This window comes from Polypterus senegalus, chromosome 4 (assembly GCF_016835505.1).
Source record: "Polypterus senegalus isolate Bchr_013 chromosome 4, ASM1683550v1, whole genome shotgun sequence".
NCBI lineage: Eukaryota > Metazoa > Chordata > Cladistia > Polypteriformes > Polypteridae > Polypterus > Polypterus senegalus.
The window spans coordinates 34,175,767-34,193,102 of NC_053157.1; the positions used below are offsets into that span (position 1 = coordinate 34,175,767).

The following is a 17,336-nucleotide window of genomic DNA, read 5'->3' on the forward strand; positions in this document are numbered from 1 at the left end:
AAAACACAGTACATAGCAATACGTGCAGAAATACTACCCATATTTTATTCTTTACCTCAAGTAAATAGAAAATGAAACAACAAACATTACATTTTACTAGACACTGCACGTATATCTAGCGAATTCTTTGCACAATATTAACAGCTGGTAAAATGTACTTACCGCACTGAAATCTAGTAAATCGCTCAGTTCTTTGTCTGTCCCTAAGGCAGCCATTCGCTGTTGATGATGCATTTTAGCAAAATCGCACAAACCTAAAAACATGGAAACAAATCGCGATCAGAAGCCACCGGGTCCCGCACTGACTTGCCGAAGAGAAGGAGGAGGAGGAGGAGTAGGTGGGGGAGGAGGGGGTGGTAGTGAACGAAGAAGGAGGGGGCGCGTAAAAAAAAAATCAAATCACTGTTTGAGATGTTTCTCAAAATCCACAAGATGTCCTGGAGTCAGATGATTCCGCTTTGCATTGTGATAATATGAAAAATAAAAATTAACAGGCTAAAAAAAAACCAACATAAACTGCCACCCATCACCCGATTCAGTGCTTTTCAAAGCATCATTATGCAACAGGAGGTTCGCACCGAAGGAATAGAAACAAAAGTAACGTTTTGCGGGAAAGGGAGACGAAACAAGGTAACAAAACACCCCTTTGTACGACCCAGCTCTTTTACTGCTTGATCTCAAAGTCTTGCTGTGGTTGCTAACAAAACCGAATACGTAATTGAACGAAATTTTTTAATGGACAAATAACAGAAGAAAGTGCAAGCAATGTCGGGAGGGCAGATAAAGAGAAGCGAGCACGTGCACGAAAGCGTTTAAGTGAAAAAGTGACAAGATCGTGGTCCCAGATGAAGAATGCAAAAATGCGCACCAATGCATTTTTTGGGGGAAAAGTGAATAAAGAAAAGTGATACATACAGTGGTGTCCAAGAGGATAATGGGCTGGCAATGTGTCAGTGAATATCTTCCTCTACCCTAAACCGCCCCCTCCCATTTGTATTAATCAAAAGCTCCCTGATGGGCGATTTAGATCCCCGGTTCAAGAAGGCCTTCCCCCTCTTATTTTAAAATCTTCTGCGTGCCCCCTTTAAAACAGAACAAGTAAGGACAGTTGCCAAGCAGTACCTTTCATACAAACGGATTCGTAATCCCAAACAACCCGGTAACAATGCCTCTCTTCGCCGCCGCAGACAACCGCAGAATCCTTAAAATTGTGATTCGTGTCGAGGTACTTGTTTCGGGTGGAAGCAAGAAGTTCTCAACTCGAAATTCAGCATCAAGTCAGACCTGGCGCGCCACAGCAGCCAACGGCACGATAATAAGAGGAAGAAAACGCATGTCACTCAAAAACAGCAGACGATCGCACGAGCAGCGCTTTGAAGACGCTGTCGGTTTGTTTGAAAGTAATGGGGGGGAAAAAATCCATAAAAGCAAACCCTCTGGCTGGATTAGGAACAGTACAAAAACAATAACAATAATAATCACTTATAAGTTAATGTCTGCGTCCTTCAAAACTATATTGGTTAAAAAAAAAGTGCAACTGTTTTCGTCATATTAAAAGGTGACAGTCCACCAAGAATGAATTTCACAAGCCATGTAGACAGATGACATCCTCATTGATTCGGCACACTCATCCAGTTTCTACAATTCCCAATTAAATAACGGTCGTTTTGTGCTTCTGTTTTTCACTTTTGAGTGGAGATGGAGGAATGGAATACTGAAGGTAAATAACTACGGCGACCTACACGCAGTCTTGTTTCGACTTGTATTGGTGTTTGGCATTGTTTGGTCCTGTACTGTATAAAGCTATTTAACGTGATCTGTAAATCGTAGCGTGATGATTCATGTCGTTATATAAAAAGTGAAGATCAAGCGTTCTATCAGCACGTTTTCTTTACAATGTAATTTTATTAATAATGTATCACCCTAAACAGGCATATAAAATCGTACTGTATGTACATGCACGCACAGATCAAGACCATTAAGAACCGCACGTGCGCTCGTAAAGGCGGACAGACTCGGGAGTTTTTTTTACACACGCAGCCGGCAGCAAAACAAAACACCAGCAGCTTACACTTTCTTCACCGTTAACATTAAACATTATTTAAAATAAGTATATTCCTTGATTATCGCAGCATCCGACATTCTACCAATTCCAAGATCGGCTACTTTGTGCATATAGTAAACACATTTTTTTCAATTTAGGAGCTTAATACTTTAGCACCAATAAAGAAAAAATGCATAATTCTCCATGCAAATCTATGAAATAAAACTTTTAATGCTAAAGAAAAATGATGGTTATGCAGCAGACCGGAAAGTTTATAAAGTTCCGCGCCGTGGATGCCAAATGAATCTGGAAATCCAAATGAAAACAGCAACTGCAGAATAGATCTTTTTTTAAATACACGAAAACAATAACAAAAAGTGCATTGGCGAAGAAATCGCTTTACCTTGATCCGTTTATCCCCGACAAGCCACTCTTCTAAGCACTGTACTGTACACTAAAATATAAATAATATTCTTAAAGCATTAAAATATTTCCGAAGCCCTAATATAAATACACATATATATAAATTTCTATTTAAAAAACATGATTACAAGCTGTTTCTGGCAAAATGCAACTGTAAATCCAGGTGTTTCCCGATGTTTTGGTTGTATTTTTGCTTCTCGGATATCCCATTTACTTTCTATTGACTACCCCAGCATGTTTCACAGAAGCACGCAGTATGTCCCATCCACATCCGGGACGCACGTGACCCTCCAAGTCCGGGTCACGTTCTTGTGACGTAATTGCACCCCCACCCCTCAAGCCTGTCCTTCATAAGTGCCTGAGGGTCCTAATTGGTCAGGGTATAGGAATGGAAGTGACAGTGGTTTGTATTTGTTCTGCGCCTAATTAAAGAAAAGGCGGAGATCGTAATAAGTATTACATTTTGGTTTATTTTTAAAACTTTTGAAGTGGCGTCACCTTATCTCTTTAAAAGGGAACTCATTTACTTGAAATAGCCAACATTTTATTTCTTTTGCTTTTCATTTTGAAAGTCTCTTCCACGGACAAGCGTCCTTAGAGAGCACTAATTCAGTGTTAGAAAGCAGAAAGGAATGCAGCGTGCCGAGGTTGTTTCTCTCTCTCTCTCTCTCTCGCACCCTCTTTGCGAGCGATTTGAGCAGCATTGCCCCCTCCTCCGAAATTAGACGAGACGCTGCACCTCGTGAGGTCGGGTTGAAATCAAAGATACGCACCATCTGTCACTGACAGGTTTTGAATGAGGAAAACCCGCGAATCCGCTGACATTACGGCGTTACCCCAGTGGGAGAAGACTTGTTTCGTGGCCAGCACTTGATAGATTTTCAACAGAAGGAAACCCAAGGTTGCCACCTAACAGTTTTCACCGGAGAGTAAATTGTTTTGGAAGAAATCAGCCTATCGAGTGTCTAATAATCTTTATCTAAAACTTACCGTACATGATAATTGAAGTCATTTGCACATGTAAATGCTTGCAATAGAGCCTTAAGGGGTGCCGGTCAAAACTGAAAGTCTGATCTGTTCAGTAGTGGCATTTGCAGTCTCATGTCATCTGTATACAAATAACCGCTTGTGAAATGAGTTCTAGTTTTATACTTTTTTTTCTGAACTGCAGCGGGCCTTTATTAATCAGTCATATTTATGTATGATTTTGCTGACAGATTGCTACCTTGTCAGGAATGAATTCACTTGACTGACTGTGAAGATTCAACATTTTCCCACCATTCTCTTGAGTCCTTTAGTAATGCATTCATTGCATGTGCAGCATTCCAAGAATGTGCTGTAAAAGTGTGGGCTTCTCAGATTGCATGCCTTTTCGTTGTTTGCTGTCAGCACACTTAAAGATAAGTTCAGACTTAACTGCGAAGAATATTGCAGTTGGACATGATGACAGTGTGACAACAGTCTTAAACAGGATTAAACCCTATGTGACGGTGACTCGGGAAGCACATTTTTTTTTGCCTGTGTCACCCAAGAGATTCATTCATGCTATAATAATTACACCAGTCTAGCACAATCTACATATAGCATAGGAGGACAGCTACAGTAATTCATTGAGTACCATTTAAGTGATGTTGTAATCACAGATTCCTGCCAAACAAAGATTCAAGAACGTGGTTTTGAGTGATGCACACACATTCCTGCTTTGATGTGCAGATGGAAAAACAGAGTTATAAAGGTGATGCGATTTGGGTGGCAGAAGTGTAAGGGTGTTGACAGCAGTGTTGCTATGAGCTACAGAAATCACTGGAACATTTAGAGTAGTAGTTGGTAATGTGCCATTCCCCCTTTTTTTTTTGTTAGCTTTGATTTGTTCGATCATAAGAAGCTTAAAATACCACAGGTTCTAATATTTAATGTTATTCTTTGCAATTTGGATTTCTACTTTGACTTTTATGCCTTTGTTGAATATCAGGGTGATTTCTGTAAGGATACCCATACATATGCACCTGCATAATGCTCTCTATCAACCCAGTTTACTTGTGTTTAGGTGTCTTTTGAAAATACACCTTTTGTTCATTTTTTTAGATCTGCTTAGCATTTCTCCTACAAGATAGCTGCTGTTGCACTAACAAAGCTTTTAAGATACTTTTTCGTCTTTGAAAGTTGCAGATGTAATTATATAGTATTTCTTCTGTTGCTCTGATGCCCACACCTTCATTCTTGTATTATGACTTGTTATAAAAGTTGCCTTGCATAAAGGTGTCTGCTAAATAAATAAATACTAATATATGTATCTAGGGACAGGTCAAATGAGAAGTTTTGGATTCTCAGGACTATTTAGGTAGGTTTGGCCTGTTGTGTTGTTTCCCAAACTAAATAGATTGCTGCTCTTTAAATTTGTTTTAAGTGTATATGGTGTTATCCATTACTGCATTTTGTGTTCACTGGGACTTTTCGAGATTATTTCTGTTGTTTTTCTTTACACTTGTACATGACTGTGTTTTTTGTGACCTGCTGTTTAAACTAAAGATTAAATGATTCATTGGCTGTCTTTTGCATTCACCTCTAATGGCTGACTAATAAAAGCATTTAAATGTTATAGCACCACATAATGGATGTTTAATTTTTTACTCAGTTTCTCATAAAAAAATACATTTAAGATTTTAATTTAAATACTATTGATCGTAATTTCATATTTATTATGGAACGTCCTGGTTTGCTTCCAACCATGTGTTTGCTGTTGTTTATTTATCCCCTGTCTTCTTGATACCGTGAGTTGGTTAAGCAAGTTAGAAAATGGATTTTCTTTTTAGTAACATGCATTGACTGGAAAACATCAGACCTTTAGTGTAATGTTGTAACTGTTAGGAAGAGCTATAACTTTCTATTCTTTATTCATAAGTCAAATTTATTCTAAATTGTGTACTAGTCATTGAAGATTATGGAAAGTGAAGATCAAAATACAGAACAAAGCATGTCTACCACTAGATGCATGTATGTGTATATATATATATATATATATATATATATATTCATACAGTATAAGAGTAGGATATAGTGTGTATGTGTATATGTACTATATTGTGTGTACGTACATACTGCATGTATAAAAATGTACATATTGATTTTGCAGCTAGGTATGTGCAAATGGAGTAAAATTAACAAACTAAAAATGGTGCAGTTTACCTAATGATAGACTTTTTTCTTAATACTTTCATAGACATACCCTCCATATCAGTTTACTTAGTTCAACATTATTTTTTATTTTCAGTAGTGTCTATAGTAGTAATCATCACCACATTAGCAACATAAGATAACATACAAGAAAATATTGGGACAGCATTGTGAATGCTGACATGCTGTCATCAAAGAGCAGAAAATACAAGTGAAATTAATTTTAGTAGGTATTTATTAACAGGTGTGAAATATAGTACTTACATATAATGTTAATTTAAAATAAAAGCGTAAGTACTGAGTCCTATAACAATATCAAGCCTGTTAGGCCTACCTGCGGTGTAACTTGTTATTTATTTGAGGAAAAATACACCTGTCTTCAGTAAGGAAAGATGCAGACAGTTATTGCCAATTTGTCTGAAACAAGGCTCCTGACTAATTAATTGAAAACCAGTAACTACACCATATAATTCAATAACAATTCACAATTTTCACCCACAGCATTATCCTTTATTGAAGTTACATATGATCGGACAACTCCATACATAAGCAAGATGTGGAAAGCTACCTAGGTATATTAAAATATTTTACTGACAAATATGTGGTAAATGTGTGTGCCATAACAGTCTCATACATCCTTAATCCAGTTTAGAGTTTGGATGTGCAAAGCCTAACCTGGTAGAATCTGGCCCAAGTAGGGAACCAAAACTGGACAGAGAGGCTAGTCAATCACTGGGCACACTTGTCCTAGAGAAATTTTGAATTGACAGGTGACTCTTTGTGATGCTGGAGTGTTCTCCACACAGGGACAGCTCTGAGACAGTGACTGGATTTGACATTTGAACCCAGGAAGCTGAATCCATGAGACAGCAGCATTGACAGCTATGTCAGTCTATGTTTTTTGATGGTCATCTTTAACTTAAGTGTTTCATTTTAGTTAAATTTGTAATAATATTATGTAAAATGTTAGTGATATTGTTAAGAATTATCATTGTAGTTGAGCCAGTAGTTCTTGGTTTGTTTTATATATTTATTTTTTTCTTGAATGCAGATATAATTGCTGGCATAGGTATAGTACATACTCAGCAGAGCTTGAATGATCTACCTGTATTTGTGTGGGCTTACGGCAGATTTTTCACTATCCTTCCATTGTGCAAAGATATGCTGCTAGATTGATGGAACATCTTTAAATATTCCTCATATGAGTTTTACATGAGTGTGCCTAGCTGTGGTCAGTATTAGGACACACTCCATCTGCTTGTGATTGTGTACTAGAAAAGCATGTTAAAAAAAAATAGATGAAAGGAAGAGGCAAGAGGATGACTACTTGCATATTTTTTTTTTCTAAAATGTTTTTGTTTGCCAGTAATCTTTTGTTTTCAATTATTACATTTAAAATTTAAAGATTTGTTTTACAGGGAGATTAAAATCGAATTATTTCTCTTTAATTAAATAGTAAAGTGTATTTATTTTAAGATTCAAAGTAACATTAAACATGTCGTGAATCTCTCACTAAAATCTGAAGTGCTCATACTAGATTGTCAAGATAGTTCTTTTACAGTTGAGATTTAATTTTATATATAAACTAGTCATTTGCTGTGATGATTAAAGTTTCTTTACTACTTTTTTTAATTACCAGTATCTTATTTGTTTTCTTTCATTGCACCAAAAGAATCCCATCTTGCAAGTTGACCAAGAAGTATACAGCAAAGAGTATTTAGCTTGCCTCCCACTCTTTACTTATACAGCTTATAAGTGGGAGGCGAGGCGAAAAAAATACAACTCTGAGTGTTAAATTATTTTTCTGTTTTTGATTATTTGTTCACTTCAAATTATGGAAGAATTCTGTGTTTTTCATTTTAACAAGATTTTATTAATTTGATCTTTTAGGAAGCCAAATGAGAACTTGTGTAAGGGAAATTTACCTTTTAATTTTTTTATTTAATAAATTTATTACCTTTATGCATGACAATTTACTGTGCATGATGTATGTACATTATTTAAATGATTTAAGTAAGTTAATTTTTGTTTTTTAATTTAATTTCTTTACATACACTGTAAATACATACAAATTAATTGTGCTTCTTCAGTTTTGTATCTGAGAAAACACTTGAAATAATACTCCTATGACAAAAGTGTAGTGTAGGATTATTTCAAAAGTGACATTTGGGAAATGCCAGCATTGTGCAATTAATTATTATTACATTTTACTAATGCTTGGAATTTATTAACTTAATCAGCCAATCCTTCTTACAAAGTTCAGCATACACTATATGTTCATTTTTACTTGTTAGGACCAGTGGTTTTTCTTTGAGTTGGCAATATACATTATAGTAAACTGGCCTCTTTTATGAATACTTGTACCTGTTTGTCAAAGAGTAAAAGACTATTATTTGCATCTTCTAGTTCAAAGGTAGGAGTGTTTATCCATCTTCTGTTTTCTGCTGCCCTGATTTTTTTCTTCACAAAAGCCAAAGTTTGCACTCATAAGAAAGGAACAGATTGGAACAACTAATTCCCTGTATGGAAGATTAGTGCCTAAAGTATATCATTTTTTGATTTACATTTTAATCATATATTTTAACATTTTAGAAGAATTAATTTAATGAATTAAAAATCATATTTATCATATTAATTTAAATCATACTTAAACGATTATTAGAAAGTATCCATTCAAATTAAAAGTACAAAATCCCATTTAAACACTATAGAACATTGCACATGAACATTCCGACAGAGTAATGGAATTCACAAATCTAATTGTATACATTTGTAAGAAGTTTGCTCATGTTACAGGTATTCTTGGAAATAAATAAGGTCTGAGTAGCGACAAATCTTTAAATGTATGAGAATAGAAGTAAAATTTAAACAAAGATTTATGTTAGGCAGAAGCTTGTAATATTTTCTTCTTACCCATTACCTCTAAGTATTTGATTTACTCAGTATTAATTAATACTTTTATGTATCTTTATTATGTTTATGTGTAGTTGTGTGCTTTTGATTTGACTTAGTAATCTGTTCCATGACATAATATGTACACTTTTCCTCTGTATGTATGACTGTTGTTTAATTTAAAATTTGTATTGTGTTTAAAATGAGGTATAGAAGCAATTAACTAATCTAATGTTACTGAGTGTGATAATGAATTGTAAATGGTTGAAATTAATGCTGAACTGTTTTATATAATAATTTTTTAAATTTGCCTGAATAAACTTATAGAAGTGTTTAGATCATGAGAAAGTATTGGAGGGTTATGAAGCATGTAGTGATACCTATTATAGTTTTTCAACAGAACAAGTATAAATAAGTAAAAAAATGTCCTTCTTCCCTCAGCAGCCATTGTTCTAAAAAATTTGCATACTATAATACAATTGGGGAAAAAGGAACACCCTTTTTAATTCATTTTGACTGCTATTTTACCTGAATCAAATCTTTGTTTTTGTTAAAGGAGCAAGAATTGTAGTTTTAATATAAAAATAAAATTATTAAAATTAGAAATAAATGACCACATTTAAAACTAAATATATATATATTTAAATCCAGCATATTTTGCTTTACATTAAGTTAACATCTGAAAAGGCTAATTTTAAATAAATTGTATGAATAAAGATAGCAAGAATCTACATAGAGTAGATGTGAAAATGCAGCATCTAAACACATATAGGAGAGCAAATTTAATGATTATTTCTGAATAATGTAATATACTGTATGGGAGTAGAACTACTACATAGATAAATTTGCTTTATAGTGAATGATAGTTGTACCTCCTAAAGAAATTTTAGATAATTTTTTCTGTTTATTTCCAGAAAGTATTAAAATATCTTAGCTACAAATTACTAAATCATTTATGTGTGTTGTTCCAAAATTATAACAAGTCAGAAATTTAGACATTCTTTAAGTTTAAAGATGAATCTTAAATTGTTACATATTATTAAAAACAATACTTTTCTTTCTTTTTGTTTTCATTTTAAATCAAGTAAAGCACAATGATACATTCTCTTTCTGCAGGACTAAAATCCTCACATTTTCTCTTTTAGCAAATTGACCATGTGTCACTGAATACCAGATGAGACAGAAAGCACACGCAGCACATCCTTTCTCAAAAGCTATTGGTTAGTAGCTTGTCGCTAGGTGGATACTTTAGCATTCAGCTGTTAAGTGTCTCATGGGTTTACACAATTTGTTACAATTTATAAAGGGGATATGCAGTAGAGAATGTTAAAAAAAGAACAGTTTATTTAAGGGAAAACATTGGCACAGCAATCTGCCCAGTTAGATATTAATGAATACATTTAAACACATCAGGTAATTATTTGTTAACATAACATTTGATAAAATTAAATCTACTTTATTCTTAATTTTCCTTCTTACGTTATGTTACATTGGATACTAATTTTTATTAATTTTTCTATTGGTAGATGACCTTTTCCAGACCACTTTAGTTACATACATCTACAATCCATTCAAATGTTATTTATAGTGCTCTCTATTTAAAAGTATTCACAGGATTTATAACTACAGTCAACTTTTTTGTATATAACTGATCATCCTAATTATTAGGAAGTACAATGTTATAATCATTAAATATGTATTTGCTTGTTAGTATGCTAGCTCTAAAAGTTCATATGACAAATTTGTGAGAATCTGGCCCTAAATTTACATTGTGACAGCAAAGTATAAAGCAAGACAATATACCACAGTAAGACTTTATAACACATCAATCACATCATGCTTATGTAGCATTGTAGCTATCGTTGTAATTACAGTGTATTATGTATTATTATAATGTACGGTATCTCCTTAAATAATTGTGTGGTTAAGTCTGCATTTTTAAGCTTTGTTCTAAACTAATTGCAAATACACAGTTTTTCAGTTACACACTAAGTGCTCTATAACAATATCTACTGTAGTTACAGAGATGACTGCAGTGTAATTGCTGTAAATGTTTACCATAACTAAAGTAACATAACCTGAAGGGTAACCAAGAACTTTTCAATTAGATTTTTGAGGTTGGTTAATCATTTACGTATTTGGTGGTGTGGTATTTTCACAAAGTTTGATTTTGTACTGTACTTTATTTAGCAATGCAAACATAACAAGATATTTTTAGGCTCTATACTGGAGGATTTTCCTGTATATGAATTAATTTAAAAGCATTTGCATGGAGTTACATATTAATTACATGTTTTACTGTATATATCTGATCTTTTTATTACTTGCTGGATATCTTGTGTAACCTGAATATTTATTTAATTAAATTGATTATTTAGATTGAATAATTTTGCTATGATAATTTTTAATGTTTAAATTAGAAACACTCAGGTTCGTTTTTAATTGCATGTTGCTCATGAGCCTAAAACAAAGACATTATGTTACTATTTACCATGGAAGTGCACTGTACCCAGTGATTAAAGACAAAATCATCTTACATCAGCATTTTAAATATAAAAAGAGGTCCGTTCTTGAAAGCAGGCTTTCATACCCTCTAAAGATACACTTTATCTTGCACTTTAATGTAGTAAAATATTTCCTGAAAATGTATATATGTAAGCAAACGACATCACGTTGGATGGAGAAAAAATGGCAAATGCATCATGCATAAGAGTACTTCTTTAAAACATGTACAAAAAACACTCTTTCCTTAGCTTTGATTACAATTTAAAAAGGGATGTAATTACATTAGGCATCTGAATGAAATCAAAACAGAACAAAGTCCGAACAAAGTTTGTCTCTGTACAAGTATGAATCAGATCTGTAGTACTTCCTTTTTATTAGTGTGTGTGTCTGTGTGTGTGTATATTATAATGACTATATTCTTCCTTGGTACTGTAACCCTTATTTTATCTGTTTTCCTACACTGCACTGCTTTCTGTATTATAATATTTTGCACAAATTGCAAAATCAAAACCAACATGCAATTTTAAGTATTCTAATGTTGTGAATTAATATTAAGTAAATGGCATTTTCAAACCTTCTGTATCCCAGTCAGAGTCATAGAAGGTCTTTTCACATTTTCTAAAAATAAAATGCACACATTCTGTTATTTATTTCATGAAATTGAATTATGGGACATTGTAGAATTATTTTTTTCATGATTCTGGATCTTGTTCATCTTTCATACATCCTCAAACAGTAGGCCAATTCAAAGATGATTCCCACAAACAAAAGATGAATAGACAGGGTGACTAAGATATCAGACAGTAATCCACAAAGTGCCACAGTCCCAACCACATCATGATTTTTCTGACCATGTGGAAAATCACATAACATGCCAGTGCTCAAGTGTACATAAAGGTTATAAGCAATTATATAATTCTGGTTTTAAAAACCTTTGGATAAAATACATTAAACAATATATATCCATCCATCTTCCTAACCCACTTATCTGGGGAAGGGTCACAGGGTGGCTGGAGACCATCCCAGCAAGTTGGGAAACCCTGAACAAGGCACCAGTCCACCACAGAGCCGCTTCAAACAGGCATACAAACACAAAATGGAGCTAATTTAGAGTCTCCAAATTAACATAATAAGTTTACATAAAAGTAATATAATTGATAGAAAAAAATGTAATTAGCAGAGATAATGTATAAGTCTTATTATTATCCATATAAAATGGACATCAGTAGTTGGTTGGTTTGACCCAGTGTAAGGGAAGCAGACTTACTATGACCATGGCATTCCTAATGTACTCGGATGTTAGGATGTTGGCTGTTATGGAGGCATTAAGAAGTTTTATAATATGACAATCAAAAATAATTTTCAGCAGTGGATCCCTGAACTATCCAGGCTCTAACCAGGTTACCAAGGCCTGTTCTGGGGTGACTGGGTGGAGGCAGGAACCAGCCTTGGACAGGGCATCAGTCTGTTGCAGGCTACAGTTATAAACACATCCATACTCACTCTTAGAGGGCAATTTTACAGTTAATACCCTACCTGAAACACATGGAAAGCTACTAATGTTCCAAAATGAGACCCACTTAAACACTAGCAGAACAGACACAGTCCACACAGAAGGTTCTCCAGTTGGCATTAAGGTGAATGTGTGTGCTGTTTAGAAGTAGCTATATTTACCTGACACACCACTCTGCCACTTCTGTTCTGATATTTTATTAAGTACCTGGTTACGAGTAAATAACCGGTTCTTCTTGCCTTTCACAAGTATATTCTTGAAATCAGTATTTGTAGAATTAACAAATACTTTGGGTTTTTCAACTTAAAACATATCGCAACCCTTTTTCTATTTCTTTGAACACATCTCTGAAAACACAGTTTATCATTCACTCCTGCTAATGGTAACTAACTCATTTTAAAAGATGACGTTACACTGGCTCACAGCACATGTGTCATTATTGACTCCCACTTGAGAATTTGTCCCCAGCCCTAATACCCACGGAATACATTTGAGAGTTTCATGACAATTTCTCCTTCATGATCAGCCTTCCCTTAGAACCAAAGCTGAATCTCTGAATGCAATGAAACACTGTTGCCAAGTCTGTCTTGTTCCTAATGGCTATTTGGCCCATTATGAACATCATTTCAAAAATGCCTTTTATCCCACATGTGTACTTTAAACCAGGAAATGCGTCTTCAGTGCAATGACAGTTTTACATGATACCTGTTCTACCCCCTGTGCTGGAGCGAATTGAGTTCATTTATGACTCCTTGGGGTTTTGCAGCTTTAGCAGCATATCCTCTATTTTTTGTGACGATTATATAAAAAGAAATCCTCATAAGCCTATTACAGTTTGAAACATGCATTTGGATGAAATAATCACAAAGATAATTATAGACTTTGTTTCAGCATAAGTCACAGTTTTGTCAATGAAAGTAGTCTCTGGAAGCAATAAAATGATGTGGTTTATCACAGTGTCACTGGTAATTAAAATAGGATGTTCAAATTAATAGTTTTATTAATATCATGGGAATTTATTTTGTACAATAAATCTTTTTTGTTAACAAAAAGAAGAGGAACAATAAATTAAAAACACCTGTTGGTGAACTGCTAATAAGCTCTAGGGTTTGGAGTGTGTTAGCACAATTTTGGCATTTTTTGCATTACTGTATCAGCAAGTCTTAATTTTTCATTAGAGTCCTGCAAGGTACAAGATGATCCTAATCAACTTGCATCTTAATTCCATTAGTGCCTTTGGTGACGGTGTCTTGTGCTCCAACAGCAGTAATGTTTTCCACAGCTTAGCCTGCTTCTTTCTTGACAAGTTGATGATTTATGTGCAGTTGCAGATATTGGGGCATTGATTCTTTGGATACTTTCCAACTGTCTGTCTAAGAACTGTCTAAATGTGGGCTATCATTTAAGCTTTGTTTTCTACAGATGCTTTTAGAGCAAATAACCATCACAGTATCTCCTTTGTAGGGCATTTTTAAAGATACACCTTATAATGGGCATATGTTTATAATAAAACCTAAAGTATAGACAAATCAAAACTGTAATTATGGGACATCCTAACTACAGTTTATTTGGAAGAACTGTATTGCCACCATGTCACCAATATGCTTCTAATTACCTGAAGAAAAATATGAAAGTGAACCAAAAGGCAAGTCTACATGCAGCGTAATATTAAGTAAAACAGAGAGGATAATTCAGATTACTGTACTGCGGAAAAAAATTAACATAATGTCAACACAAATTTTCCCCAAGATAGCTTGCTGAGCTGCCTGCTCTACTCCTTGTTCACCTATGACTCTGTGACCAGACAGAGCTGCAGCTTGATCATTAAATTTGCTGATGACACTACTATCACAACCATGATCACAAGAAATAATGAGACATCTTACAGAGAACAGATTGGCCTTCCGATACAGTGGCGTCAAGATAACAATCATACCCCTAATGCCAAAAAAAGAAAACTAGTCATACACTTCAGGAAGCAGAACACTTTCCCAACTATATTAGAGGAAATGTTGTGGAGTGAGTTAACAGATTTACATTTTTTGAAGTTACCATCACTAATAATCTCAATTGGGTTCACCTCTCTTCATCTCAACTAATGTCAGGAAGGCTTCTCAGCCTCTTTACTTCATCAGAAATCTGAGAAAATCCAGGATGTCTCCATGTATGCTCACCAGCTTCTACTGCTGCAAAGTGGAGTCCTTCTTCACTTGGTGCATAACTTCCTGATATAGCATCTGCTCATATAATGACCACAAACTACTGCAGAGGGTGGTGAACTTAGCACACAATATTACTGATACACAGCTGCCATCTTCTCTAGACGTACAAGTACTGTGCAAAAGTTTTAGGCAGGTGTGAAAAAATGCTGTAAACAAAGAATGTTTTCAAAAAAAAAAGTGTTAATCATTTATTTTCATCAATCAACAAAATGCAGGGAATAAACAAAAGAGAAAGCTAAATCAAATCAATATTTGGTGTGGCCACCCTTTGCCTTCAAAACAGCATCTATTCTTCTAGGTACACTTGCACAGTTTTTGAAGGAACTCGGCTGGTAGGTTGTTCCAAACATCTTGGAAAACTAACCACAGATCTTCTGTGGATGTAGGCTTCCTCACATCCTTCTGTCTCTTCATGTAATCCCAGACACACTCGATGATGTTGAGATCAGGGCTCTGTGGGGGCCATGCCATCACTTCCAGAACTTCTTGTTCTTCTTTACGCTGAAGATAGTTCTTAATGATTTTGGCTGTATGTTTGGGGTCGTTGTCCTGCTGCAGAATAAATTTGGGGCCAATCATACACCTCCCTGATGGTATTGCATGATGGATAAGTATCTGCCTGTATTTCTCAACATTGAGAACACCATTAATCCTGACCAAATCTCCAACTCCATTTGCAGAAATGCAGCCCCAAACGTTCAAGGAACCTCCACCAGTGCTTCACTGTTGCCTGCAGACAATATTGAGTACCGCTCTCCATCCCTTCGACGAACAAACTGCCTTCTGCTACAGCCAAATATTTCAAATTTTGACTCATCAGTCCAGTGCACCTGCTGCCATTTTTCTGCACCCCAATTCCTATGTTTTTGTGCATACTTCAGTCGCTTGGCCTTGTTTCCACGTCAGAGGTATGGCTTTTTGGCTGCAACTCTTCCATGAAGACCACTTCTGGCCAGACTTCTCCAGACAGTAGAGGGGTTTACCTGGGTCCCACTGGTTTCTGCCAGTTCTAAGCTGATGGCACTGCTGGACATCTTCCGATTTCGAAGGGTAATAAGCTTGATGTGTCTTTCATCTGCTGCACTAAGTTTCCTTGGCCGACCACTGTGTCTACAATCCTCAACGTTGCCCGTTTATTTGGCTCCTTCAAAAGAGCCTGAACAGCACATCTTGAAACCCCAGTCTGCTTTGAAATCTTTGTTTGGGAGAGACCTTTCTGATGCAGTATATCTACATTGTGTCTTGTTGCTGTGCTGAATCTTGCCATGACATGAAACTGTCTTCATGACACATGGAACAGCATTTTTTCACACCTGCCTAAAACTTTTGCACAGTACTGTACATAGCACACACATCCTTAGAAAGTTGAACATTATTACAGAACATAATTAGAATCTTTCAACCATACTGCATATTCATTTTTCTGTTTTCTGTTAAGGCACACAGTTCAATACCATTAGCACTTCCACCACTAGATTTACGGCCAGTCTATATCATAAGACTGGTTTATATTGTGACTGCTGCCTCAGGGGGATGCGTTGGCCCTTCAGAAATCTCCTATTAAACAGTTTTTCAATAAAAATGAAGCACAATTTTTCAGTACCTCTTTGCGGGAGCAGCTGCTGACCTGCTGGCTTGCCGTGCGACATGTTCATCGTGCGGGGCTACAAACATGTAAAAGATTGAGCTGTGGCCATCCTGAGGTCTCTCACTCTCCTGTCTGTCTTCCTCCAGTCTCCCTCTGCTCCGGCCACTGCTATTGGCCCACTGGATTCCCCTTGATGAAGAAGACTTTGTGTTCTTTTGAGCAGTAGTTGGGGCTGATATGTCAAGTTTGACAGCTGTTCCTTGTGAGGCCAGGTCGCCTCTGTAAGAGACTTGTGTTTGTAACTGGAGGAACAGCAATAAAGTTTCTGTACCTTGGAAAACCTGCTGAACTATCCTGTTCAACTTTGTGACCCAAGCTTGACAATATTTTATATATATATACAGTACTTTGTATATATATATATATATATATATATATATATATATATATATATATATATATATATATATATATATATATATATATATATATACGGTGACCAGTAGGAGGTGCGACTAAGTCCCCAAACCTCAGATACATAAGACCCAACACAACTCCGAGTTCAATGAAAGGACATTTAATCCACACAACTCAATTATGACAATTAAAACTACCAATATACAGTTTCACCTGCTGCCTCCTGACTTGGACTCCTTGATGTATATAAGCAATCTCCCTTTATGTTGGACCCGTGTGTACTTTTGGTGGCACTTCTGAGTCATATGGAAACCTTTGAGGTAATCCCCAAGCAGTGCCCTCTATCAGTCACCCAAGAACTCCTACAGGAGTGCGTTTCCAGACTTCAATTCCCATGCATCCCTTTGGGTGTCCAACCTGGGACTATTGGCGAGGAGCACTGCTGATTATTAATTTGTGGGCTTCCAGCTGTCATCAGTCCATTATTCCTTCCAGTATCCCAGCCAGGAGGATAGGAATTATAAGCTGTAGATATACTGTATATATACTGGCTGTCCC

At 35.5% G+C, this 17,336-nt stretch overlaps 1 protein-coding gene and 1 long non-coding RNA gene across 15 annotated transcripts in view; one reads left to right on the top strand and one right to left on the bottom strand.

Annotated features, from left to right (window-relative positions):
- The window catches only part of LOC120527245 (transcription factor 4), a 303,004-nt gene extending 300,266 nt beyond the window's left edge, over nt 1-2,738 (bottom strand). For 3 of the 14 annotated variants that reach the window (XM_039750445.1, XM_039750437.1, XM_039750441.1), the window contains exons 1-2: nt 2,596-2,738; nt 163-254 (exon numbers count right to left, since the gene is read on the bottom strand). In XM_039750445.1, the coding sequence (XP_039606379.1) occupies nt 163-254; nt 2,596-2,677 (174 nt within the window). In that variant the 5' untranslated portion in view covers nt 2,678-2,738. Of the gene's footprint in view, nt 1-162; nt 301-1,122; nt 1,293-2,447 lie in introns of those variants that run through there. The other 11 variants (XM_039750439.1, XM_039750436.1, XM_039750440.1 and 8 more) reach the window with 7 other exon arrangements.
- Nucleotides 1,345-17,336, top strand: part of LOC120527247 — a 49,211-nt gene continuing 33,219 nt past the window's right edge. Inside the window, exon 1 of the long non-coding RNA XR_005633297.1 lies at nt 1,345-1,720. This is a non-coding gene — a long non-coding RNA (uncharacterized LOC120527247). The remainder of the gene's footprint in view (nt 1,721-17,336) is intronic.